The 27,377-nt window shown below is 45.1% G+C and overlaps 3 protein-coding genes across 12 annotated transcripts in view; 1 reads left to right on the top strand and 2 right to left on the bottom strand.

Moving 5' to 3' along the window:
* LOC105568780 (probable phospholipid-transporting ATPase IA) overlaps positions 1-8,978 on the top strand; it is a 37,496-nt gene extending 28,518 nt beyond the window's left edge. For 6 of the 9 annotated variants that reach the window (XM_012024721.1, XM_012024713.1, XM_012024715.1 and 3 more), the window contains 15 exons: positions 28-322; positions 410-636; positions 718-1,094; positions 1,167-1,304; positions 1,390-1,542; positions 1,618-1,815; positions 1,883-1,982; positions 2,063-2,307; positions 2,387-2,512; positions 2,610-2,750; positions 2,841-2,959; positions 3,048-3,182; positions 3,258-3,362; positions 6,260-6,357; positions 7,452-8,978. In XM_012024721.1, coding sequence (XP_011880111.1) covers positions 28-322; positions 410-636; positions 718-1,094; positions 1,167-1,304; positions 1,390-1,542; positions 1,618-1,815; positions 1,883-1,982; positions 2,063-2,307; positions 2,387-2,512; positions 2,610-2,750; positions 2,841-2,959; positions 3,048-3,182; positions 3,258-3,362; positions 6,260-6,357; positions 7,452-7,549 — 2,555 coding nt within the window. In that variant the 3' untranslated portion in view covers positions 7,550-8,978. Of the gene's footprint in view, positions 1-27; positions 323-409; positions 637-717; positions 1,095-1,166; positions 1,305-1,389; positions 1,543-1,617; positions 1,816-1,882; positions 1,983-2,062; positions 2,308-2,386; positions 2,513-2,609; positions 2,751-2,840; positions 2,960-3,047; positions 3,183-3,257; positions 3,363-3,976; positions 4,532-5,479; positions 5,512-6,259; positions 6,358-7,451 lie in introns of those variants that run through there. The other 3 variants (XM_012024716.1, XM_012024717.1, XM_012024714.1) reach the window with 3 other exon arrangements.
* A 73-nt stretch (positions 8,979-9,051) lies between these two features.
* LOC105568916 lies at positions 9,052-13,450 on the bottom strand. Its single transcript, XM_012024992.1, has 6 exons — positions 13,132-13,450; positions 12,719-12,989; positions 11,905-12,308; positions 11,195-11,780; positions 10,312-10,944; positions 9,052-10,072 (listed from the first exon to the last, which is right to left on the bottom strand). Exons 1-6 carry the CDS (start codon positions 13,448-13,450, stop codon positions 9,409-9,411), a joined length of 2,877 nt encoding a protein of 958 aa, XP_011880382.1. The 3' UTR covers positions 9,052-9,408.
* A 405-nt stretch (positions 13,451-13,855) lies between these two features.
* LOC105568779 overlaps positions 13,856-27,377 on the bottom strand; it is a 50,204-nt gene continuing 36,682 nt past the window's right edge. The window contains exons 2-14 of one of the 2 annotated variants that reach the window (XM_012024711.1): positions 23,666-23,903; positions 22,977-23,085; positions 22,755-22,779; positions 22,466-22,646; positions 21,782-22,143; positions 21,209-21,278; positions 20,239-20,556; positions 19,937-20,090; positions 19,236-19,573; positions 18,508-18,621; positions 18,194-18,292; positions 14,627-15,202; positions 13,856-14,383 (exon numbers count right to left, since the gene is read on the bottom strand). In XM_012024711.1, coding sequence (XP_011880101.1) covers positions 14,216-14,383; positions 14,627-15,202; positions 18,194-18,292; positions 18,508-18,621; positions 19,236-19,573; positions 19,937-20,090; positions 20,239-20,556; positions 21,209-21,278; positions 21,782-22,143; positions 22,466-22,646; positions 22,755-22,779; positions 22,977-23,085; positions 23,666-23,903 — 2,752 coding nt within the window. In that variant the 3' untranslated portion in view covers positions 13,856-14,215. The remainder of the gene's footprint in view (positions 14,384-14,626; positions 15,203-18,193; positions 18,293-18,507; positions 18,622-19,235; positions 19,574-19,936; positions 20,091-20,238; positions 20,557-21,208; positions 21,279-21,781; positions 22,144-22,465; positions 22,647-22,754; positions 22,780-22,976; positions 23,086-23,665; positions 23,904-27,377) is intronic. The other variant, XM_012024712.1, reaches the window with a different exon arrangement.

Raw genomic sequence — 27,377 nt, 5'->3', positions numbered from 1 at the left:
CAAGCTACGCTCTTCTTCTCGTTCCAGAGGAAATGACTAAAAACTTCGCTTTCAATCTACTGACGTTTATTATTCTCTTCAATAATTTAATACCCATATCGCTGCAAGTGACGCTCGAGGTGGTGAGATTCGTTCAGGCCACGTTTATTAACATGGACATAGAGATGTATCACGCGGAGACGGACACTCCGGCGATGGCGCGTACGAGTAATCTGAACGAGGAACTCGGGATAGTTAAATACATATTCACGGACAAGACCGGCACCCTCACCAAGAACGTCATGGAGTTCAAGCGGTGTTCAGTCGGCGGAAGACTGTATGAGTAAGTACCAACGGTGCACCTTTTTTTTCACCACTGTGAAAACTGATAATTCCAATATACTCATTTTCCTGGGTGAACATTTCGTAGTTTGCCAAATCCCTCGAACGGCGACGAAAGTACGAGTGACAGCAATTGCGAGTTAATTAGGGATATTATGGAAGGGAGGTCCGTACAGGACCTGTCGAATCCTGCCGACAAGAAGAAGGCGGAGCACTCAGTTATACTCCACGAGTTTATGGTCATGCTGTCGGTTTGCCACACGGTTATTCCCGAAAAACTGGACGATTCCATCCTCTATCACGCTGCGTCTCCTGGTAAAAATCGCTTGCGCATATTTCTGCTAGCACGATGCGGCGCTTGACGAATTACATTACATTCCTCCTTCTTCGTGTTAGATGAAAGAGCGCTGGTGGACGGGGCGCGTAAATTTAACTACGTGTTCGACATGCGGACGCCCAGTTACGTGGAGATCGTAGCTCTGGGCGAGACGCTGCGATACGAAATCCTGAACGTTATCGAATTCACTTCGGCCAGGAAATGTATGTCGGTGATCGTCAAGACGCCCGAGGGGAAAATAAAAATTTTTTGCAAAGGCGCAGACTCGGTTATTTACGAAAGATTGATGTCGACCTCTCTGGAGACTAGCGATCTTGACTTGGAGCACGCGGACGATTTTCGCGAGACGACCCTGGAGCATTTGGAAGCTTTCGCCAGTGACGGATTACGAACGCTTTGTTTCGCCTCCGCGGAAATACCGGAGAACGTTTATCAGGTGTGTATTCTATCTTATTTCAAACGATCGAGTTAATAAATTGGTCGAATAACTTTTGATAACTTTTCACAGTGGTGGCGCGAATCGTACCATAAAGCGTCAATTAGTATGAGGAATCGCGAGACTTTGTTGGAGCAGGCTGCGAATTTTATTGAGAGTAAACTCACGTTGTTAGGGGCAACCGCAATTGAAGATCAACTACAGGATCAAGTATGGAATATTGTTAACTAATTAAATAGTTTAAATGTCAACGAAGCCAATACTTCGTACGTTTTGCAACATCGTATAATTTTAGGTCCCGGAAACGATACAGGCTTTTATACAAGCCGATATCCATGTCTGGGTATTGACGGGAGATAAGCAGGAAACCGCGATAAATATCGGTTATTCGTGTAAATTGTTAACTCATGGGATGCCACTTTACATTATTAATGAATCTTCTTTAGACGTAAGTAAATGATTATCCAGGTTTTAAGCGTCTTAGTCGACCTAACGCTAAACATCTCACCGTAATGTTTTACAGAAAACTAGAGAAGTCATCATCCAACGCTGTCTTGATTTCGGGATTGACTTAAAATGCCGAAACGAAGTGGCCCTGATCATAGACGGCAGTACGTTAGACTACGCTTTGTCTTGCGACATTAGGATGGAGTTCTTGGAATTATGTTCAGCTTGCAAAGTCGTTATCTGCTGTAGGGTATCGCCGATTCAAAAAGCTGAGGTAACATTTTAATTCTAATGCTTCAACCTTACATAATGTTCAATCGATCATGTTTTTTCTCATTTAGGTGGTTGATCTAATCACGAGTAACAAGAAAGCGGTGACTCTTGCGATTGGGGATGGCGCGAACGATGTGGCTATGATACAAAAAGCTCACATCGGCGTCGGTAAGTTCTGTCGCGCCTGTCAACTGCCGTCGAATATTTTTATATTGTTGAAACATCGCGACGTTTCGTTTCTCCTGCAGGCATCTCGGGTGTGGAAGGTCTTCAAGCGGCCTGTGCCTCGGATTACTCCATTGCACAGTTTCGTTTCCTTAAACGTCTGTTATTCGTTCACGGCTCTTGGAATTATAGCAGAATGTGTAAATTAATCTTGTATTCGTTTTACAAGAATATCTGTCTGTATGTCATCGAACTATGGTTTGCCATCTATTCCGGTTGGTCCGGACAGATCCTTTTCGAAAGATGGTCCATTGGGCTTTACAACGTCGTAAGTTTTTAAAAACCCGTACACTATTGTTCCGCTAAAGAATAGAGTTAATTTTTAATGGGTTTGATGCATTTTATAGGTTTTTACCGCTGCGCCTCCGTTAGCTATGGGTCTCTTTGACAAAGTATGTTCTGCAGAAACTCACTTGGCTCATCCGGGACTGTACGCGACGAAGAATAACGGCGAGTCATTCTTCAATATTAAAGTAAGTACACTTTTACATGAATAATGCTAAATTTATAAATGTAGCAGTATTTTTTTTTAAGTTAGACGTCGATAAATGTATTTGTATGCTTAAACAGGTATTTTGGGTATGGATTATGAATGCGCTGATTCATTCGTTGCTATTGTATTGGCTGCCGCTATTGGCTCTGAAACAAGACGTAGCTTGGGCAAACGGTAGAGACGGTGGTTATCTTCTACTAGGAAACTTTGTTTATACCGTAAGTCTCATACGAACTTTACATCACGACCCTTTACATTATATCACAAGCCTACAAAAGAGATTATCTATGTGTCGTGTGGCACCTCAGTATGTTGTAGTAACTGTATGCGCGAAGGCGGGTCTAATAATAAACTCGTGGACATGGGTCACCCACTTGGCGACGTGGGGTTCTATTATACTCTGGTTCTTATTTATTTTTATATATAGGTAAGTTTCAAACGTAATATCTCGTTACAAGTCTCCTAACACGCATTAATAACGACGTAATGTGTCTAATACGTTCTCGTTGCTGCAGTAATTTTTGGCCCGTCTTGAACGTGGGCGCTGTGATGTTGGGCAATGACAAGATGTTATTTTCTTCGCCTGTCTTTTGGCTGGGGCTTATATTAATACCTACCGCGGCGTTATTACTAGATGTCACAGTAAAAGCGTGAGTACGGATGCTACAAAACACTCGATATACATATATTTTGTACTTATATGGCGATGGTTTCTATCGTATTAGAGTGAAGAATACAGTTTGGAAGTCCGTAACGGAAGCAGCCCGAGAGAACGAAATCAGGAAATCTGATCCTGGTGATATTTTCAACAATCAGGATTATAGAAGCTCGTAAGTGCCTCCATTTCTTTTGTTAAAGACTAACACATAGAGAGTATGCAAGGTTACACTCGAAGTAATGGAAGACGTGTTTCCTAAATGTTATTTTTGAAAGGAAAATGTGACATTTTGCTAATGGTGAAAGGCTGCATTATTATTATTACTGACAATGTAGGCTACCCGATAATCAAAGTATCAATTTACCATTAATTTGTTTCATTATCTTCTGAAAGGGTTAACGTATATCACAGAAAAGAATTTGATTGACTGATGCATGAACCGTTAATAACCATATTGATATATTTTGTCCTGTTGACTTATTGAAACTGTGCATGGCTTTCTAGCTCCATTACCGTGAATTATTTATATCTGAAAACAGATTTATATTGCCTGAGTGGTCTCATTAAAACTGGGAACCAGAGATCCTCTATTTTTAGGTGCATGTATGTAACAATCATCTAATCTAATTACGGTAAACTTATTTCCTAAACTAACACTGTCGTTTGTCTGCTCGTTTACGTGTTAATCGTTTTTCTGAGTGCATTTTGAAAGTGATAAACGTTTTACTATGTTTATTACCAATACCGTTGCCTCCTAATCGAGCAGATAAATATGAATTATGACAGGGGGTCGCCGAAGCAATGGTTAAGTCGATATTGGACCTTGATCTGTTCGCGACGAAGACGCAGTAGGCTGAGAGTGTTTCCGTTAGTAGCACGTGGCTCGTGGTTCACGCACCGTTCCGAGCATGCATCAACCGCAACACTTCAGATTTCATATTCCTGAATAATTCCGTCCATCCGTCCATACTTCCAAGTCTTCCAAGAGTGCCAAGTGTAGTAAGCGTTTTAATATATGCGATTATTTATGCGTGCATACATTCCTTTCGAATGCATTATTAAAATTAGAGCACGACATGTCCTGTCCCATACAGCACCAAAGCTTTCAGAAGCATTTCAGAAAACATTGTTGCAATGTTTCAATGTTTCTGAAATGTTTCTGAAAGCTTCAGTGTTGTATGGGGTACAATACAAAGTGCTGTCTTTTACACAGCGATACTCATTTTTTCCTATACACATACGTACGTGCTACGAAATATTCGTACGGCATCCGCTTATCCAGAAATATATTTATACTTCTTGTTTGAGTTATATTAAATTGAAATGTATATGTACATTTCTTATATTTTTTTATATTTGGTATAATATTCAAAGAGTACAGTTATAATTATTTAATAATTATTAATATAATTTAATTATTATATGTTTATTTAATTAGATATGTATTGAATATGTTGTATGCGATAGAATCTCTCGCACGTCTTTTGTTTCTAGTTTCCATTACTTTGCAGAAGTATAAAAGATAACGACGTGCTGCAGATTCCATTGTATACAGGGTGTACTAAAACCACCGGATATCCTTTTAGTAACAGATTCTTTAGAAAATTTCAAGGCGAAAATTCTAATACAAAAATGTCGAGGCTATAATAGTTTTTAAATAATAAGCGATTATATCTCACAAATGATGTCGCCGTGCCTGAGCGCGCGAAATCTCAGGCCTGTCATTGGTGAAGTATACTCGCTTATTATTTAAAAAATATTATAGCCTCGACATTTTTATTATTAGAATTTTCGTCTCGAAACTTTCTAAAAAGAATCTGTGATTAAAAGGATATCCGGTGGTTTTAGTACACCCTCCATACGTGAATCTCTCTGATATATTTTCTGTTATCATTATCATTGTTATTAACCCTGCCTTTATTGTTTTAAATTAAAGATTTACTTTACACATCCTTCATTTAGCACCATCAATTAATATGTACCTTCCCTATTTCCGTACAGTACTGATACGGCAATCAGGGCCCTATGTTTTTTTTCATCCCCTATACATACGTGCACATAAAATATTCCAATGGAGCTAGATTATTATTATATTCAGACTTCCACGTATACGATGAGTAATGTAGCATTATGAGTGCCCATATACCCTGCCACTCTCTTAAAATAATAGAGCTTGTAGAATTAACGGTGTTATCAGCTATACTATACTAATGTTCACTGTAAACGATTTGTCGTTCGTTAATGCGGTCTTTTTCTGATGTGTTCTCTTACGTGTGGTATCCCGTGCAGACCTGTGCATGCCATCGCCGATCTCGCGAGGTGTAAGTACTTCCCAGTAGCAGTACAGAGAGTTCTCTCATTGTCAGTGCTCCCAGTTATACCTTCGTTACCACACTACGAACAAGCGAGAACACCGCTGATTAAACGAGATCGCATGGTCGTTTGATGTAGCGCTGGATATAGAAAGGCATAGAGAGCACAGCGATTTGAAAACGGCAATCACGCAATTTTCTCACGAGGTCTCGATGTAGCTCACGATGATTCCTATGATAGTAATTGTGACTATTTTACTCACGCTTGCGCTCGCATACGTATACACCCGGCTTATCAGCGGCGCGCATGTTTGATTAACTAATTAATTTTCTAACGAGCGTAAAGGGAGTATCGATTTTACCCTTTGCGAATAAATTAGCATGCACCCCCTCACGATCTCTACACGTACGCACGCATACGATTAGTGTATGTGTGTGTGATTTCCACCCCGTTCTCTTATTTAATTCCCGCACGGTAACTGCATCGCACTTACTGTCACGTTGTACATACATCCGTAATATCCGTCGGTGTGAAAGAGAAAAAAAGACTCGCTCGCGTTTGAGATTGGAAAAGCACCGTCGGCCGAGAACGTCGCCGAAGGCGAGGGATTGTAAGAGCGACGATTTAGACTGACAGACACCGAGCAAAAATAAAGAAACATATTAATTCGTCGTGTTTTGACCCATGCGACGCGAGGAGGCTCCCCCGGCCAGCCGAGAATCTCTTAAATCATTACTGAATTACCCGGCTTTGCAGATTGACCGAGACGGCGAGGCTGCTGAAAAATGTTAAAAGCGTTTTCACCAGGCGCTCGAACGCCGCCTCCAGAGTCAGTGTCGAGGTGGAGCTATCACGTAAGTTGTCTCTTCCACAGACACTCGCACACAGTCGGAGATATTCCCGTGTACGACGACCCGGGGCCGGTATCCACCTCCCTAATCGGTCCTCCGAATCGATCGTGACCCCCGTGGCCCTCGCGAAACTACTGGGGTGAACTGTTCGAAAGTGTCCCTTTTCGTACTTTACTTCCGCACGCGCTTCAATTCTTCACGGCTTTCCGTTATTCTCGTCCGCCCGTCCGTCCGTAAGCTTTATTTTATCGACGAGTGCCGTCCCGAGTACATTTTTTTAATTAACATTTCGAACGAGCTCTACGTGTTTACGATGAATCTGATTAATTAACTGCACACTCTCGCACATGCACCGTATTTCTATCTCGTAGCTGAAGAATTTCTGTTCTTTTTAGCAGCCGATGCATTGCGCCAGGCGTACCGGAATCGCGCCCTTCCTCTGTCATTTTTAAAGTTTCATTCGTGAAGGCCCGAACACACGAAAAAACGTAAGCGCGGCGGTAAGACTTGAGACTCGAGAATTTCAATCAATCGGAATTTTCAGCGTTGCCTCAGTTTCAAACTGGCTGCTTCTCGACAGTCATTGGTCATTTCCCTCAAGTCTTGAGTTTTTTCGTGTGTCCGGGCCTTAAATCTCTCGGCATCTATCATCCCGAGCGACAGTGCGACGCTTCCGGAACGCCTTGTACATATAGCTGTGATTTTAATTAGCGGAACGACCCGAGACTAGAGAACATTTTGTTTTCCTTTTTTTTTGCTATAACTAGCGCTTTATCGAATCTCAATACTTAAAGACTGTACATTTTGAAGCAATTTCGAGAATTTTCGGCTGCTGCGGACGCGTCTAGCGATGCGTCGACGAGCCTCGTTTCGTCTCGAAGCGAGGCTGCTTCGCGCGAAAGTCACGTGGATCCTCGCGGACCTCCGCAGTCCGAATTGTTTCAAAGTTCGTAAGAAAGACGACTCGTCGCTAGACGCCAGGCGAGTTAGACAAATTAGAGACGCAGACCACACTTCGCATGTCCCATTAATGAACGTTCTTGCGGCAGAGATTAATCAGTTGCGACCTTTGTTATTGCGCATGCTGCGCGATGCAGATGGTTTCGCGTTCTCGCAAGAGGAGGGTGGCTCGGTGACCCAAACCGACGTGATCAGAGCCTACGATACGAATCTTCCGAAACCCGGCGGCATGTGATTTAAGCGGGGCGGCCGCCGTGCAGCAAGATGATGCCGGCCGCTCTTCCAAGTGGCCTGAGCGGTGGAGAACCTCGCGGCTCTGCGTTTTACTCGACTGACACGGGAGCGGGATCGTCAGGGCGACGACCGGCATCGGCGATCGTATCGACGACAGCGGACCGAGAAGAAAAGGGGACTCGAGAGAAAAGAATTCCTATCCTTCAATCGGTCGCGTTTCGCTAAGTTAGAATCTGACGATTCGAACGAACATGGCCTTTCAGTCCGCGACTGATCGCTTACGGATTATTTCATTTCGCCGGAATAAACTTGTCGCTCGTGAATTTGTAATTTGACGTGACGTTTTAGCACGGACGCGACTGATTAAGGCCGGGTTTACAATATAAAAAAACGAAATTGACCAATCACAGTCGAAAGTGAGGAGAATAATCGCCTGTGATTGATCGATTTCTTACGGCTTAGGGCTACACCTATTGTAGATCCGGTCTTAACCGGTCGTTAACATCCGAAGCAAGGATTTCTCATTGAATTACTGCGAGACCCACTTTTGCAGAAGGATTACCCCGACGTTAGCATGAATAATTATTTTGATACTCCGCGAAATTTTATTCTGATATACAATACTATAGAGACCTTGGAGTATCGGATAGCGGCGTTTTCGCTCGCGATGCATTTGAAAACGCATTTTGCGTTGGCGTCAAAGTCGCGCGCGCGCGCGGAGTCCTATATGGCAGTTAAGAGAGGAAAAAGAAAAGCGCGTCTAGTAGAACGCAAGAGCTCGTAGGACGCTACTCTACTTCTTTTTTCGAGGAACAAAAATTGTGCGAATTACGCAAGTCGTAATTGCAATCTTAAATGTGTTAAAATATATATACATCTATATATATATTTGTTTTATACGTAAATAGATTTGTCGTGCGAGATAATTGTCCCGGGGACGTATTCGAGCGAAATTTTTCTGGAGTACCTCTATATTATATATATTATATATATATACGTCTAAAAGAGAATTTATACATTTCGAAGATTAGAGCTTTGGCGATCGCGACACGATCGTTGGAGGATTACGTTCGATTTCGTGCCAGAAAAAGACTGTCCCCCTTGTCCGATATATGTATATTATGTATATTACGTTACTCTTTACCTTTCTTTTAAATCGATGACGTAGATATTTCATTACTAAACATACACGAAATTGCGTTGTTATCTAGTCAGAATCTAATACTTATCGTTTAGTTCAGAGTTTCACTCTTTCGACTGTCGCAATACACTCTTTTTTTTAAGTTTATGACTGGAAAATTTCATGGAGAAATATATATGTATGTGTGTGTATATATGTATATGTATACATATTTATATATACATACGTATAACATGTGTAAAATAACAATTGTATACACTATGTTCGGAATAAAACGGTGATAAAGAAATCGTCTTGATCCTTTATCCCTCCCAGAAGTATGTAGTACCGATTAGTACTCATTACCTAATACAGGGCAGCATCCAAAGACTTATTTTTTTTATTAAAGTATCATAGCAATAATAATCGTACAAAGCACGTGTAGATACGATACTTTCCTGAGTAAAAATGCTTCTAAATAAATCGTATGCAAGTATAATACTGAATGGCCCGGTACACCATTTTATCTTAAAAAGAACGTTTATAACAAACGTTTATGAATGAGCCATCGGCGCAGTTGCCAGTATATCGATATTTTACGCTGCCTCGCTGCGCTCGAAATAATGAGATAACTACGGTTCTCTTTTACTTCTGAGATGCAATAGCGATAATTAAACTTGGCGCTCGCACATCAATCGCCAACGATGTAATCTGATCAAATCTTCCAGCGCGCATCGAGTTCAAGTCGTCCTCGGCGGTTCCAGCTTGAGGCTGATGAAGAAGTTCTCGCGGTCCTCCCTGTAGCGCGCTTTCAGAAGGTATTCACACGCGAACGAGTTTAATGGGAAATTGTAGCCCAACGCGAATCTCTGGCAGTCCGTCAGCCAGGCTGCGATGTCGAGGACACGTCTCCTCTTTGAGTCCACGTTCTTTAAATTTCTCTCGTTCTCCGAGCGTATTCTCGATTCCAGCGTGATCACTCGCCAACGACGGAAAAACTTGCGCGCGAGATACCGCTGTTTACACGTCCAGACGTCACCCTTGATCTCGTCAATGACGTTCTGTCGCGCCGTGAACTTTAACCTGGCCAGGGTTGCTGCGAGAATACGTCTAGCTAGAGACTGTTTGGGCTCCACTGGACTCTTGTCCTCTCCCGAGTGAAGATTGTTGAAGCTAGTATTAACAGTTGAAAATTCTGAAGCCGTGTTGATTCGCGTAATTGACTGTCTTCTTGCGAAGTCCGCTTGAATTTCTCTCAGGCCATTTAATCCCAGAACTTTAATCAGAAAATGCCCAACATATGGCATGCAAGGTGGATTGCGTTTCGCTGCGGTCCAAGCTCTTTGGTACTTTGAACAACGTGGACTCTTGTAAATCTTGGACAGCCTCTCCATCGCCGCGTATCTGAAATATGCACGATTGTGTCAGTACAGAGGAACATCTTTCTATATATATTGACGAAATCGAATTATAAGGGTAAGACGAAGGGTCGGAAAGTACTTTCTAGATTTCGCGTCTTCTTAAGTTACTCGCGTAGCTGAAGGGAACCTATTAGCGACGCGAAATATCGGTAATTAAAAATCACATCGCAGCGAATTATGCTCTAGGATATGTTAAATCCAATCATCAACAAGCAGAGATACCTGCTGGCGTGATGAGTCCGCAGGTAGGACCAGCTTCTCCGAAGCCTATAAATCGGCGGAGCCTGCAGACCAGCTAGGATAGACCTACAGGATTGAAGATTGCCAAGCGTGAGACACTTGTCGGCGGCGTTGATGAATCTCGCCATGATCCTGGTCCTCATGTCGAGCTGCTTGATCGCGAGGATCTCGCTGACGGTCAGGCAGGCGATCCGGTGGCTGAAGGCGATCCACGCGCCCAGATTCGGCGCGTTGCGCGACGATCTCTGGTAGACCAGCGCCTCGATCTCGGTCGCGGGGACGCGAACGAAGAGATCGCGATCGATCGACGTGAGTTGCACGGCGAGGGTGGTGCTGTCCAAGTCCCACACGGTGATGCGAAGGTTCATCCTTAACAATCTCCGTAATTGCGCCGTGCCTTCGTCGGCGTTCTCGCTCGTCTTTCCGTCGCGTTTGCGCGCGCCATTGATGGAAAGCACACGATCCAAGAGGCCATTGGATTTCCCGGTAATTATAGCGGAATTACCGTTCTCGCCTGAGAGCCGATTCTTTCGTCGATAGAAGAATTTTCTTCTCGTCTGTCTCTCCTTCCCAAGGCGGAAGTTTTGGAGAGACGCCAAGTGATGCCTCAGCTCTCTGTCATAGGAGGCTTTACGTAAGAGATTAGCTGACAAGCTGATGTCCAAAAATCATCTTACGATAAATCTCTTCTCAATGAGAAATGCAATCGGACGTTAAAGCGGACAAGTAAATTAAATGGAAATTGAAGGAATTTCCACTCTTAAATTTCGCCGAAGTTGATACGTTTGAGTTGATCTTACGTCGACTAAAGGATAAGCATACGTATACGCGGTTTTCACGACGAGAAATATTCTTCTTGTATCACCTGTAGGCAGCCGCCGCTGCCTGAGGCCTGTACCAATATTCTGGCGTCCAGAAGAGTATCACTCCTCCTCTAGTGACGGTGCCGACGATGCTGGACCCGCCGGACGTTAAGTCGACGCAGGAGACGCTGGTTGTTAATTGACGGCGCGAGACCGGAAGCCTCAGCTCCGAATCCGAGGGTTGTCTGCGGATGTTGACTGCGCTCGGTGATCTGAAAGTCTGCACGGTCTCCCGTTCGCCAGGCTGTACCGACCACGGGCCGAGCGCGTGGAAAAAGTGCGCCGCCGAAGAGAAGCCGTATCTTCGCGGATGCCTCCGAGCCTTCGTGGACCGACAATTGTCCTCCCAGATCGTCACGCCGCTCTCGATCAGCTTACGAGGATCGACGACGTCGACGTAGCCCGAATCACCGCGATAAGGACCCAGAATCAATTCGGAATTGCACTTCTCCGGCACCCCGAAGCCGAACCGCGATATCTTCGACGCTAAAGACCCTCTTGGGCCTTCCCGATGTTGCTGCTGGCGTTTTCCATACTTCTTTTCCACGTGTTCTATAAGATCTTCTTCGAAGAGCACGTTTTGACAGTCTAAACATTTTTAATTATTGACCTAACGTTTTCACGTCGAAATATTTGTAATTTTTCCTATTCGCTTTCTCTATATTTTTTATCCTTTTTAAAATTTTTATTAATAGAGGAACTTGAATCTAACCGTGACATCGGTTGTGCTTTCCACGAACATTGATACCGACACTGTTGTCCAGCTGGCAGATGTTACAACGTGAACTTTTGCAACTTGCGGCGTAATCGCAACCACGTACGTTGCGGCTTCTTGCGAAAAGGACATTGCAGAGTCCGCCAGCGCGTTGCAATCTTGCCCGACCGTCAAGTCTCGTCTGACACGGCCAGCTCTGGCAGGATTTCTCGCAAGCGATGTAACGCGTGCGATCCCCCAGCTCGTACCTGAGATCTTCTAGGCTGGCTCCGGCGAATCTAACCGGAACCGGTGTGTAGCAGCCGTTCATCAACTCGTTGTAAGACGGCCCGAGATACAAGTCCTTCTCGGTCCACGTGGGAGTAACGTAATCGCCGGCGCCTCCGTAATGATTCCATACTCTGTACTCGGTTTTTTTTAAATATACGATGTTATTCACTATGTGTCAAGGAAATTAAACTAAAATTGACGTCACTTTTCCGCGGATTAAACGTAATTTGATAAATACCATCGCTAAATACGCTCGCTAATAATGTAAAGGGATAAAAATTAATTAACAGGAGGAAGTCTTCTAAGTAGCCAGAAGTAATTAAAAACTTCAAAAGATTACTTGACCATGTCTGGCAAATTTTTATGTTTAAAAGTGATAATTGTGTCAAAAATTCAGTGTGGTAACAGTGTGGTGACACAATTATCACTTGAAAAGGACCACAAACCTTGGTCGAAACGTTGAGTTTAAACATAAAAATTTGCCAAACATGGTCAAGTAATCGTTTGACATTGATAAAAATTAATTCACATCGATCGCCACCTGAATATCGACCTCTTGCATCTCTCGTTGCGACTCCTGACTTCGATCTCGGACGACAGCAAGTACAAAGTGCTACTGCTTGACGAGCTCGCCGCCGTTGTTTCGGATAACGAGCTACCGTTCGTCTTGTAGGCCAGTAATCTTCGTACCTGCTCACACCAGATCTTCCAAGAAATTCTGCGTCGCGCGCCACCGAGCTCGTAATAGTTAGCTCGACCGTCAACGAATCTAAGAGCAATGAGTCTGAGATAAATCGAGTGTGAAAAGTCCGCTTTCCCCGAGAGAACTTAACTGAAGATTTATCCGCGGATTTTTCGATTTCTGCTCAACGTCGAAAGGAAGCGGAGACTGTGATTTTGTTTATACTCCTCGTTTTGTCGAAGGAGTATACCTTGCCTTCAGAGTCCTGCGACGTCTCCTCCTGAACACGCTGAGCGTAACATATTCTAAGGGATACACGGACACCAGCTCGAAGCTCTCGATACTGGCGTCGATACCGGGCGGGCAGTAGAAACCGGGATTGATCTGGAGGATATCGGCGGCAACGATCAGCCTGGTTGGCGTGAGGCCCAGGGCGACCTGACGGATTCCTCGTCCGTTTCTCGTCGTCTCCGCGAACGGCGACTCCACCAGGATCGTCTCGGAGAGCTCGCGGTACTCTGACAGCAGTAACTTGCGTATCCTGTTACCCCGCGGCCGACCGGATGACCTCGTTCCGCGTGACGCGTTCATGGATAACTTCTCTCGCGCGGCGAGGAAGTGGATGGTAACGTGCCACGCGAATCATCTATGAGATTCTGCACGAACGGGGGATTTTCAAAACGCTCGAGGATCGTCCACTTGTCAGTTACCTAACCGCGCTGAATTAACGCTTCCTCGATCGAAATGTCAAGGAGTGACGCGTTATTATTTACAGACAACTTCTCGAGAGCAGTTCTACAAAGGGTAATAAAATATATATACATTTGTTAAAATTAAAGTCACGAAATTAACGTATCCTTTTGGCTACATTACGTAATTATGTCTATAATTCTGAAATGCGTTCAAATTGTGTCAATCTTAATTTAAAAAAATCTTGGATACCTTATAGATTTCGTATCCTGATTTAAGAAATAAGGATTTCCAAGATCGAGCGCGTTACGTGTGTGTCGTCGGTTTTATTTAAAAATTCAACATCTCGTCGAATTTTCTGTTAAGATTCATACATAGCCGCGATCGCAGTAGATTACATTCAAAAGACTACGTGATAAATACTGGTCGTGAAACCTCGTCTCGATTAATAAGAATTAGCTCCTGCACTCCTTACTCTCGGTGTATTGTATACGATAATAAATAAGATATAAAAACACGTACGTGTAAAAGAACCTCACCAATAGGGGGAGCGCCTTTTCACTTATATAATTAAGTCGAAAATGGTTAGCGAAACGTGCAAAAATGTACAAAATTTACGAAGATACAAGATAATTGTTGCTACATCTTTTCGACTCAATTGCATTCTTATCGACTACTATTCTCCGGATTCACTTTGATGGTGACTTTGTTGCTGAGAGCGGAAGCGAGCTTCTCGATGTTGTTCTGGAGAAGCTTGTTCGGCTCTGAATTCGTTGTTTCTTTGCTGGACGTCGCCGCGTTCTCATGAACAGTCTTCACGGGCGACTGATTTTCCTGAAATATAAAAACAAGTTCTCATTATTTCGGAGCATTAACTACTTTGCTACTTTGTGAAAAGCGTATTCATGGTTTTGGCATAAGAGGGACAATACGTGGTAGAAAGTTTCTACTAGAAACATTTGTAACGATCGTAGTTTTAATTTCTTCCACCAATCTCGTATAATTTTCCTACGATCGATTTTATTCCGCGATAACTTCATCATGAATATTTGATTTGATTTTATTAATATCACTTACGCCTTCAGTCTTTCTTCTGAGGTTCGACCTCTGCAGGGTCGCGGCAAGCTCGTTCTGCAGCCTGGAGACGACCGGGCCGTTGTCCAATTCGTCGACAACGCCGTTCTTTTCGCGACTCGGCTGTTGTGGCAAGAATTCCAATCTGGATGGCTGCTTCGTCTCACCCTCGTACGCCCCTATTCTGATGGCTACCTTGCCGCCGGGTAATTTCGAAGCACCGTTGGTCGGCGAGACCGACGCGGACGAGTTCTTGGCGAGTTCCGCAACGGGACTTGTCGCGACGTCCCTAGGGATCTTGCTCCCGGTGCCGACGTGGCGCGGACTACCGCTCGCCGAGGAGGGGCTCGTCACCGGGAAGTACGTCGGCGGTGGTTTCGGCACCGTGCTGGGCGTCTCTTTCAGCTTGAACGATTCGATGCTCTGCATTTCCACCGAGTCGTCGCTGTTTCTGCTTTTAGCAGGCAGCGGAAACGGAGGAGGTGCCGGCGGTGGCACCGGAGGACCCGTCGTCGCCGTTGTTGCCGCCGCCGTCGTCGTTGTTGTTGTCTCGTTGGTGAGCACTCTCTTCTCCTGTTCCTGAGAACGCAACAAGAACGCGATATGTTGATGTGTTGTTCCGATAAAAAGTTTACAAATAAATTTCAATATATTCCAAAATATAGAGACGCCCGCCTAGTGAGAGGGCGGTCCAGGTTGGCCTGGCTGAGGTAATATTTTTCGCAATTAATTTAAAAGGAGAAATATTTAGACACTAACATCCTGTCACGACTCTTTAGTCTTTATTCCTTTGAATTGGTGTTTACCACATGAGAGCCTCGTGAATTTTATTAATTTGTGAAAAAATTGAGTTTGTGACATCTGGGACAAAAGCGAAGTTAGATGTTAAAAGGATTTATTTTAATAATTCAAAAACTACTATTTAAGACGAGCAACGTTTAGACTATGTGTATTACATATATCTTTAAAGCGTATATATTTTTAACCCGTCGACACAAATATTAAATATGTTTAATGAATTAATAAATCGTCTTTGGACACGCGTGCCGGTGTTCGTAAATTGAATTGCACATCAACGCTGATTGTTTTATAAGTTTACAATTACTAACGTTGTAAGGCGTGATTGTAACCAGCGCTTGTTTCCTCATTGCGCCGGTTGTATTATTCGCGGTTAAATCTCTCTTATCCATACTTGAGCCTCTGAATATTTCTAAATAATTTGATACGTCATGTATCCCACTCTTCACGTTCTCCGGGAGCTATTTCTTCTTGCGCTTGCACTTTTTATCATTCAATGCATATCCAAACAGTCACGAACGTATCTATTATCTTCTATTACAATCTATTATATTTCACATGCACGGAATACGACTGTATCTCCGATATATACAGATTATGTGTTAACAATCTTATTTATGGCAGTTTTCGTTAAATCTTCTTCTCGAGATCTCGTAGTCCCTGATTTTTCCTTAAAATTTCCTTTGATCCCTCGGATGGAGGATCGTCGGTCGTCGACAGCGAGGTCTCCTTGGTCGATGTTTCGAACAGTCTCTCCTCTTTTCAGTGTTTCCGCGCTTCCCCGCTACTTTCTGCAAATTACAATCGCACGGCGACCTCGTGTCTTGCGGTATTCGTTCCGCGGGCCGCCGATCGCGCGACACGACCGACAGGCAACTGAGGAAACGCGCGGTAAGAAGAGCGCACGTTACGTCGCCTTACGCCGGCGTTCTTATGTAAGCCCTATTATTTTGCACGTCCGCCGCAATTCGTAGGAAACTGCAGGTTGCGAGGAAAAAAAATATGGCACAAGACCTCGCGTCGCGTTGCAACTCCCGATATCGGATGCCTCGCGCGCGCGCGCGACGGTATCCACGATCACCGCCGCTGGTCTCGCGACGAATGAATTCGCGAACGTCCCGATAACGATGATTAATGGACGATAAGGCGGCAACAAGCTGCCAATCGGCCTCTCGCTTGTGTAACAACGAGCCGTCGCCTGGTCGCGGGGGAAGCGAGGCAGTGATTTGTCGGCGATAACACGCTCGGGCACTCGAGAAAGAAATAACGATCCAGATGTATCTCCGTAAAAATGAGAGAAGTGTATCCCTGCGCGAGATCACTTCGTTGCGGCGCACTCTAATCTGCAGATACACGTTCTTAATCTGGAGAGACAGTCGTTCCCGTTATTCCCATTATCCCGGCGATCCGAGGGCATTCGAGATACCGCTCGGCTTCGATGACGCTTCCAAATAATAATTATAATTGGTAATTGATTTCTGCGGCAGGTTTTATTGTTGCTCTATTATCGGTGAAACCGCTATCAACAATTTTTACGCGGGAAAACAACGTATTAACAATAATCGCGATGTGTGCGACAATTAATAATTAATTCGCGACTAATATGTTATTTCCGCAGCGAGACGTGCTCTACCTTCGCACGGATATCGCTCGTACATTTTCCTTGCCGCGCGGTAATGCAAGAACTGAAACAAAACGTCGGGATATACGTGACTTTAAGGTGTGCAAACTGCTCGCTATCTCTCGTCGTTTCAACAATACCACCGGAGCAGGTCGATGTGTGCCTAACAGGTATGCACACACCCACAAACACAGGTGAACGCGTCAGCAAGGCACGCACGCACACGTGCACGCCGCTACGTAGACCGCGCGCCAACACCGACGCCAACTGTTCCGGGGTCTTCATAATTTCGTGCTCTTATCTGTTTACACCGGCGGATCCTTGCTTAGCGGTTGTGTAATTAAAAACTACTCGCTACTCGGGCCGCCTGTTAGCTACGCCTCGAAAATGCCCTCAGTCGAGAAAAGTCCGGTATCTTCGCCATCTGTTTTCTTCGACAATCTCGTTACAGCGAAATTAACTTGATACACGATGGAAGCGGCTATTGTTTCCGTGCGCGTATTGAATATCATGCGCTCTCGCGTAGCCGTTAATTCCGCACTGTTAATTACGATCATCCTTGGAAAGTTATCGCGATTGATATCGTGTGAAACCTTGCACGCATTAAGCCCCCCCCGATTGATTTCAAACGTAATTTTCTGTTATTCGCCACCGTATCGATACGTTTCATTTCGATTTCTCGCAATGCAATTTACGTTTCGTTTAAAAACTGATTTTTTTTACATTAATTTAACTCCTTGCTATAACATTGGAGCAACGATTTCTCGATTTGCGTATGATGTTAATGCTCGATCGCAATTACAACGTGCAATACGTTACGTCACTCAATTGCTCTGAAAGATACGCTTATCGCTGAACAGTACACCAGACTGGCGTCACGTGGACTATTGTTATCGCATGAAAGTTGGAGCATCGTATATTTCGAGCTCCGCAAGTCGGCAGGTAAATTCGCGAGGCTTGTGTCTAGAAGGCTTTATAGTTGAAAATTGCAACGTAATGTAAAGTACATTCAAACGGTATTAGGAGAATATTATTTTGTTCTTTTGGAATTGGGGGGAATGCGAGTCCATCGTATTCCGGAATTTAAATGGCGCAATTTTCAAGATAAACGGCTCGTAAAACAAAATTTTCCATGATTTATCCTCTCTTACCTTCTCCTGAACTTCTTTGGAAACCTGTTCCGAGGACTGCGCCTTTTGTTGAGCAGAATTGAACATCTTTTGGTGTGCACGTTTGAATTCCTCCATCAGCTGCAGAGATAAGCAAAGTGCCGATTTTACCACACTATTTTCGGTCTGGTCAGTGAATTTAAAGCTTCAATTAATTCTAATAAATAATATTGCAACAATTAATGCCGCTTAAAATACGCTACGGTTGTTGCTCGACCAACGGACTGCGTACAAATTATAGATATTCACCCTTTGTACATGTAACTTAGTTTTATACGCAATTGCGTGCAACTGACCTTATCGTGTGTGACTTTCTGCTCCTGCGACCTGAGAGCCTCGGGATTCTGTGGCTTGCGATTTTCCGGAGCTTTTTCCTTTGGCGCTTCCGCTTTAGCGGCATTGTTCAACCTCTGCGAGAAAAAAATAGAATACACGGCACGTGTGAAAATTGTGGATACATTAAGTTGAATTATTAAATAATATTTAATTAATTATCGAGATTAATTACTAATAATAAGTACAACGATATTTTATGGAACGTAATGCGTATATTTCTGGGACCGTATCTACACGGGAAATATCAAGAAATCATAGTTTCGAGAAAAACAATTTCGATGTAGCAGATAATTCAGATGTCGATCGACAAAAGATTAAACTTTTTGCGGCACACTATATCGCGAAGTACTTCAACTCATTGATAATGCTCATCAATTTCTATCACGATAGACACGAGGAATATAAAACATAAAAGATATCGTAGATAAACAGACCAATCGCAAAGATATCGTTGCAAAATACCGGTGGATATTGGAAAAATACAAATGCGTTCAACGAGAGGGAAAACAAGCGGTGTCCCGATTGCGATACGCGCGATAATTTGCACGATAGGAAAGCATTATAGAAACTATGTGTTGCCAATTACATATTTGCTCCCGCGGTTGTCCTCGTGATTTAGCGAGGGCTTATCGCGGAAGAAAATTCGCGATACGCGAGCGATTTTGTTTTCAATGTCGATCGATCGTACCTGCTGCGCTCGCCTCTGCAACTCCTGCGTTATGGCGGTGCCCAGATCGGTGGTGACGATCGGCGATGTCCTGGCGAGATCCTTGCGCGGCGTCGCGTATGCGGTCGTCGAGGTCTCCGTCGTTTTGCTGGTGACGCTGCTGGATCCGCCGCCGGCCGCCGATCCGTAAGAAACGGTGGACGCTGGCTCGCAGGACGACGTCGACAGGGACGATGACGTTGACGCGGAATCCTTGCTGCAGGACGACTCGAGGCTGGACTCGGTTTCCGTCGAGCCGGTGCTGCCCATCGACATGGTGCTGCCCATTTGCATGCCCATGGCGTTCATCGGTTTCGTCTCTGCAACAGTAGACATTCACGTTAACTCGCGACTGCAATACGAGACATCAGAAGAGTACGATCCCCTTGAATTCGAGATTTTTATCTTAGAACATGATTGAAAAATACCGAAAGGTATCACATATAAATGCAAATCAAATTGCGCCGTGTTTATGTAAGAAAGAGCGGAATGAAAAACATTTTCAATTTTTCTAACAAGCCGGAATTCCATTATGTTCTATTTGTTAAGAAAAGCCGTGAAGAACGCGCAATATTTATGTTTTCGAACGACTCGACAGCGGAAAGAGGACTTCTTTCGACTTGGCGCTCGAGTAAACGCGGTCAGTTATTATTCTAACGATGCTGCGGGAAAAGCCGTCAAACCTGCTGGCCATTTGTAAGGAAGCGGCGGCGGTGGTGCAGGTGGACAAACCGACTGATGCACCTCTACAGTCGTTATCGTCTTCCTCTCGGCTTCGCTCTGCCGCTGCATGAGTTGCAGGTCCGTCAATCGATTGCCGACCGCTTGGCCGTTTTCCTGCGGCAGAAAATTATTCGCGGCACGTTAACACATCTCGCTCGTATATTTAATTAAACCGGCTTATCCGATCGTTTAACGAGGCAACATTTTAACGTGAGAAATGACGCGATAACAAAAACAGATCACGAATGCAGATCCCTCTTACTTTGGAGCCATGGAACATGGGCAAGTCGTCCGCGGGCCCGTCATAAATCACGTCCTGCTGCCGCGCGTTATCTCGCCGATAGGCCAGCCGCCGATTAGCCTCGTCTCGAGGATTCGCGTCGAAGTCGTGCACCTCGTAGTCGATCCTGGGCGCCACGGGATCGTAAAGCGGTTCGTTGTCGATGTCATCGTCGTAATTGCCGCGTGGATTGAAGTGATACTGCCCGCCCGGTACAGGCCGGTGATTCTGGTTCTGGTTCGAGCTCTGATTAACACGAATCACTGTTGTGTTATTCGGTTTACGCGACCATTCCGGCGCCTAGAAAACGGTCAAATTAAATTCAAATGAGAGAGAGGCGTTGCATCTTTGCCTTTTGAGCGATCTCGTACGTAAAACCCAAAATGTAACGTATTCACTCGGAATACATCTATTGCGATTGTATTTTATTATTAACGGATATGGAATAGAGCACGAAAGAGAGTTGGAGATAAAATTGTGTTATTTAAAAGAAGTTTTAAAACGGACTTAGTAAATATGTCAGTATTTTTATTTATTAATCTAACGATTATCTCTGGCACGATGAACCGAGAGTGGAATCTAATTTCAAAAAGATATAATCGCCATAATGAATTTTATACAATTAACGTAGTTATTCAACGTTAGTTTACTGCAATAGAAATTTTTTAGTTAAAATAATCTTTCAAGCGCTCGTTGTATCCTTTTCTAGAAATGATAAATGTGTAGTTCAGTGCGTAACAGTAAAGGTTGATAAGCTACCGCACTTCTTATCGTACAGAACGCGCTGCCGATAAGTCAGCACTATTAAAACAATATTTCGATAAGAGGTGAAACGAACTGAACTGAAAACACTACATGCTAATTTAAATTTCGCGAGTTGAATTTAATTTATATATTTTTCTTTCTCGAATAAAACTGATGAAGCGAGATAATCTATTTAAAAATCCTTTACCTGGTCCACGTGCGCCCACTCCGAGGAGGAACTGCAGCTGGTGGTCGTCAGGGCGAGAGGGCAGCATATCCTACAACGTCACACCCGGAAATGAGGCGAAATCTGTTCGATTGTGTAAGTGTGCCCGTGCCGATTTCTAAAGAGCGGAGTTCGCGTTTTTATCGCGGGACCCTCCGGGGAGAATGAGGAACAGGCTGGATGTTTATATACGTGGCGGCAAGGAATTCGAGCTGCGGCGGACTCTACGATCGGTATCGCCGTGTGTCCTATTAATGGACCGACTTTCTCTCGGTGTGAATTCATTGATGGCACCCGATAACGGTTTGCGACCGTTGGAAATGACACGTGCGTAGCGCGTACCGTACGCGATCACACGTGACTCGCGCTGTCTCCGAGTTTGCGATAAGCGAGACGATCCGTTACCGTAATCGTAAGATCGCTCTGGAAAGTCCGCTATGCGATCCCGCAAATGGGCACATTAACGTCTAAAGTAAACTCAACGGTTCGTTCAAAGTTTCGAATTAATCGGAAGCGGCTAGTTTTGAGGACGAACGACGGAATGGTTAAACCGACCTGCCGTTTCTATTGCAGGCGTCGTCGCGCGGATACCGCTGATGCATCCTGCCGTCGTGGTGGTGATGCTGCGGCGAGGACGGCGGGTTGTTCTGATGCTGGGGCGGCGGGCTCGCGGCTGCCACGCTGGACGTCTCGGAGTCGTAGCCGCTGGAGCCGCGGGTCCACAGCGGCTCGGGACAGTCGTAGAGATGATTTGGGGATGTGGGTCGTTGCACCACGAGGTCGAGGATCGCCGAGCTGCGCATCATCTCGATGGCCCGCTCGAACGGAAGGTCGGTGAGCCGTTGTCCGTTGCACCAGATTATCACGTCGCCGGCCTTCAGGCCCGCTGCTCGCGCGGGTCCACCTTCCCTCGTGCCCTAAAGATTCACTTTTTATGAGCAAAACTAACGTCCGCGCCTCTCGCGTAGGGGCGAGCTTCTCGAGACATTGAGTCTCAAACATAAAAGCTTGGAGTAGAATGCTATTTTATATTCGAGTCGATTTTTAACATTAGTTAAAGAGTCAAAGCAATTCAAAAGATCGTAGATTTATTTTTATTGACGTAGATTAAACGCTTCTGCGGAATAACTTTGATTTTAATTGAAGCAAGATGATTGTCGCGATACCGAGGGTAAAATTTCCAGAACGACGGGCGCTTTCACATGACATGACTATATGTCCAATTAGGATGCTATTAACCTGAACGGTGAGACCAGGTACGATGCCTCTGCAGACGCCGCAGCCTAGGCGGCCCTTCTCGCCGACGAGAATCCGAATTCTGACTTCCGAGCTCGGCACACCGCCTAAACCAGTTTCGTTGTACTGCAGCTGCTGTTGCTGTTGCTGTACCATGTGCCAGGTAACCGGATCGTTCGGATTGCTTTGCGAATCATAAGCGATTTTTGTAACGAGAGGATGTCGATTGTGGAAAAGGGGGAGAAGCGCACGCACGGTGCGCGCAAGGTTTTAATTAAGTTTCGATACTTACTCTTTTACGGGTATCATCCCTACGCCTGCAATACAAATCGAAAACTATAAATTCCCGCTATCAGTAACGAGATAGAGATTGCAACACGCCGCGCGTATTACTGTTATTAATTATTTTCCCATCCGATCGCGAGGCTAACTCTCTACGCGGCGCGTAGAGAACGAAAGTTTACGCATCGAGTGTTACATTTCGCAGCGAAGATAATTAAGGCGAGATAGTTACTTCGAATCTTGAGAACCAGGACTTGCTGGTTCTTGGCCAGAAGCGCGACCTCCTGGTGGACGGCGTCCTCCACCGGATAACCGTTCACCCTCAGAATCTGGTCGCCTACCTGAAAGCGATAAGCCGAAAGCGAGATCGTTATTCGTTCCCAACATCCTTTCGCGATCTCCGTACACAGGTGGAAAATTTGTGTTTTCTCGTTAAAGAAAATGCCGGTTAAAATTGTCGTGTTAAACGTTTAACACATTCATGTGTTAATTTAACATCGCTCTTGTGTCAATTGACCGCGAATGTAAAAACTTGAAAAGAAATGTTAAAACGACACAATGTGAACTTATTTTTTAATCTTGCACAATACATACGTTCTATATTATTAGTAGCAAGATTTATCTGTGAAAATTTACAGAATAAAATGTTGATTTTATTCTATATAAAGTGATCATTTAACATACCCATGTTATGTTAAATTAACACAAAAATTTGCGCGGACCGTTTGGGACATGTGACATCTGTTAAATTTAACACAAATCTTTCAACCGTGTATTAATTGCACAATCGCACGGCTCACAGAAAGAATTCTCAACTGAAGTCGCAGATAAACGTAAATGTTCCTGAAAACCGATGCGAAAGGAAGACGTGGATTTCTGCGTAACTGGATACGATGAGAGGCAACGATCAGAGATAATTACCCTTAATCCGTTTCGGTGAGCCTCGCCACCCGGTTGGACGTCGCTGACGTAAAACCCGGCGGCGTACTCGCGTCCACCCCGCAATGAGAAACCGAAGCCGGCGTTACCGCGACGCCTCAGACGTACGTTCCTGGTGACGCCGATGACGGCCATCCTGCCGCCTCCCGCCGGGTTCCCAGGACCTCCGCCGGTCGACGATCCCGTGCCAGCACTTGACGCGCTGGAGGAGCCACCCGACCTGTCGGTGTCGTAAAAATGGCGCATATAAATAACGTCGTTTCTTGGTACTCTGCCAGCCGGGCGTAAAAAGTCGCCGCGAGAATTCAATTATTTTTTTAAGAGCTTTCAAAAACTGCGGTCGAAAAACACTCCGAGTAGCTCCGAAGCACCCTAATTAATTCTGCGGAATAATTTCCCGCTCGCAAAGGCAATACCCATTTCTTTCATTCCGTGTATCTTTGAGACGTGCTCGGGAATCTTTTACGTTTTTTTTTTTACGAGAACATTTCCTCGTCGCTGTAATACCGTCGCGGTCTCATTCCACCCTCGCGAGTAATTGTCTCGCAAAGATCCCCCATTTCCCTCCGTCGCTTCGATGCGCGAACGAGCGAGCGGACAATTTTGTACCTTTGTTCGTCCCCCGCCGGCCGATCTCCGCGCCGTGAAATTAATGACCACACCTGGCGCGAGGAAGGAAGACGCGCTAAGGAAGCGAACGTAGTGGCAAAGTGAAAGAGTCGCGAAGAGGAATTCCGCGCGGCCTCGAAGGAGAAAGAGGAGGATACGACGGACCGAGGTCGAACAGAGACACTTTGCTAATGACGCCGAGAATCCATCTTCCGACGGACATTGAAAAGATTGCATGCGACATGAAGCGACAACGCGGATACTGTAGTACCAGGGATGACACCGGGTAAATGACAGTCATTAACGGAGGAGGGGAAGAGAGAGAGAGAGGGTCTGCTCCAGATTGACTTGCGAAGGTCTCGGATAAGGCTTCTTCGCGAAGGGCTCTCCTTGTCACTCTAGCCTCGTCTAGAGACCCTGTAATCAAAGACTGGCCGTAAGAGTTCGTCAAATTCCCGCGAGTGAGAGAGAAACACAGGCTATCTCGCTCTTCTACGATCGCTCACTCGCAGGAATTTGACAAACTCTTATGGCCAGTCTCTGATTACAGGGTCTCTAGCGTCCTCCATCGTGCTCTCTTCGCGAAACGACACCCAAGGGAGGCTAGAGCTGTACGTGCCGCGCGGCGGGTCATCGGGTGTTCGGAATATCAATTTTTGGCGCCGCGCGTAGACCGGGCGTGAGAAAACCGGAGCCGCGAATTACACTCGATCGTGGGATAATAACCATTTCATTCCGTGGCCGCTGACATCGGCGATCCCCGGAATCCCGCGTTGCGTAATAACGGCGTGGGATAACGCAATTTTATTTTAGCGCTTTTAATCGCGCTCCTCTTTTTTTTTGTATATATGTAATGAGGTCCCGGGGGCGTTCGAGCGCGCCGCGACGACGGAGCAGCCGCGCGCAAAAAGTCAAATTGCTACCTCGTGCCGGAAGATCTATTATGCAATCGCGATGGGCGAGAGGACAATGGACGCGCGTGGGGATTCCGCGACAACGTGCGCGTCCGTACGGAAAGACGTACCGTTACGGTCGTCGATATCGCCGTTTGACGATCGAGCCCTGAAAGTGTTACGGCTAACGCAAACGTCGCGCGCGTATACACGCCTTCCCGGCCGCGGTGACCCGCCCATATCACGATCGCGATCGTCGTGATACTCATATGCACGTATTAATCCGGTACTCGATATTCCGCTCACGAGCTATGCTAATTCCCGCCTCCCGCGGGCACGACGTGTCGCAAGAGCTAACGGAAAAAGTTACAACGAGGAAGAGAGCGAAACGTGGAAGAGGAGGACCGAGGAGACGATCCTTGGTCAAAATTAGATACACTCGTGAAGGATCAATTAAGAAATCTCGTCCGAGATGAAGAGCTCGTTGAATAACGTCACACTTCTCTCTCTCTCTCTCTCTTTCTCTCTCTCTTTCTTCCTCTGCCATTGTCCTCCAATGTGAATTACGATATGCTTTCGGATTTGTCGCTTCTGAATTCTGACCCGCGTGAAATGTAACAGGACACTTGTGAAACGTCGATTACGAATTCTGTTTGCGTCTTATGCTAATCGGCGTCGAAGGGACGAGCTTGGGTCAGCTCCGAGGAGAGAGCCGGCACGCTCGAGTACGAGAAGCGCCGTTCCACTTATTTATTTTTAATTTGTATCATCTTCCCGCTCTCACCGTTATCACAGCTAAGTTTTCCTACTTCCCGCCCAAGTTCGCACGCTCAGTATTTATTATTGCTATTAAATTTCTGCCCGTGCACCACGGTAATGGCATGGTAATAGCGAGGTACGAAGGATGCGAGGAACGTCCAGCTCGCCGACAATGCGGAGAAAGTTGATGCAAGGCTGCAAAGAACACGGAAAGGCACGCCCTGACGGGTGTTCTCGTCCTTTCAACTCTCGTGACTGTACCTCCGGCTTGTTCCTCGCGCACGTATATCGCACAAATGGGAAGTAAAAACTAAAGGGTCTTTTTAAGGCTTAACGGGTTTAGGTTCTCTATAAGTCGTTTAAAAAGAGGATGACTTTAACTTCCCTGGCGTCTTCTTTTCCTTTTGGCAAGGGTGAGTTCGAAGACTAAAACTCTCCGTGTATCTTTCATTAAATATGTATTCAAGCAAAATTCGGAATATTGACTCGCCAGTGATTAATTAACAATTACGTCGAATAATCCGACACAACTGGCTACAGGAAAATTTCCTTTATTATGACACAACGGCCATGAGTGTATTTTACAGCATCCAGTCGGGCGTATGGCATGTGGTCGAATGCCATTAGGCCCACTTAGGCATGTCGCTACAAAGATATAATGTCTCTTTAGATATGCGTGATTGCTGTATGGGTACAGAAATGAGACTCGGTCTCATAAAGTACACTTGAAAAGGGCCAAAATCCATGGCCGAAACGTTGTGTCATAAAGGAAATTTTCCTGTAGCCGGCTGTGTCGGATTATTCATCCTAATTGTTAAACATGTATTCCCAAGGGGGAAACCGCTGACCAAAATCTTGTACACCAATGCCCACTGATGTGGGCATTATTTATTATCTTATTTTATCATTATAATGCCCCAGCAAGGCCTAATGCCCAAACTTATGCCCAAAAAATGCCTAGTAATGCCGCAAATTTGTACACTGCAATGCCCTCAGCGGTTTCCCCCTCGTGTGTTCCGCTATCTCTTTTACCTTTTATTCACGTGCATTCGGGAATAGAAAACGGAGCAGACATGAATTTTCCAAACGTGAACGGATTTTCATTAAAAACTGACAATATTTCAAGAATTCTTAGCTGTGGAAATTGAGAAGTTCGCAGAATCATTTCATTGTACTTCTATAATGTATCTCTATAAAGGCTATAGGTTCACTGCAGAAATGCCCGAGCGAGATACACATGTTGCCGCGGGTCTCTCGGCATCTAACTTTAGAACTGGTAGCAAGCGGTCGAACCAGAAGTTGACAAATTGTTACCAGACGTGTTTAAAGTACCGCTGACAATTCGCCTCGCGGTCTCCGTGATCGCGCGTACCAGCTTATACGGATAGGGTAGGCTGGTGTAAGTGTGCGCGGTCGGTAAGAGTGCGCATAAG

The sequence above is a fragment of the Vollenhovia emeryi genome, unplaced genomic scaffold, assembly GCF_000949405.1.
Source record: "Vollenhovia emeryi isolate VEMERY1.0 unplaced genomic scaffold, V.emery_V1.0 DF939127.1, whole genome shotgun sequence".
NCBI classification, from domain to species: Eukaryota; Metazoa; Arthropoda; class Insecta; order Hymenoptera; family Formicidae; genus Vollenhovia; species Vollenhovia emeryi.
This window is presented reverse-complemented; position numbering and strand designations above follow the sequence as displayed.

Bases quoted from the DNA above. Each gene is read 5' to 3' on its own strand.
- LOC105568916 (XM_012024992.1), bottom strand. From the start codon at position 13,450: ATGAACGCGTCACGCGGAACGAGGTCATCCGGTCGGCCGCGGGGTAAC. The intron at 12,309-12,718 runs GTGGCGATCGAT...AACCGAGTACAG, and splicing joins TGCAAGAGGTCGATATTCAG to AGTATGGAATCATTACGGAG. The intron at 10,945-11,194 runs GTGATACAAGAA...CTCCTATGACAG, and splicing joins GCAGCGGCGGCTGCCTACAG to AGAGCTGAGGCATCACTTGG.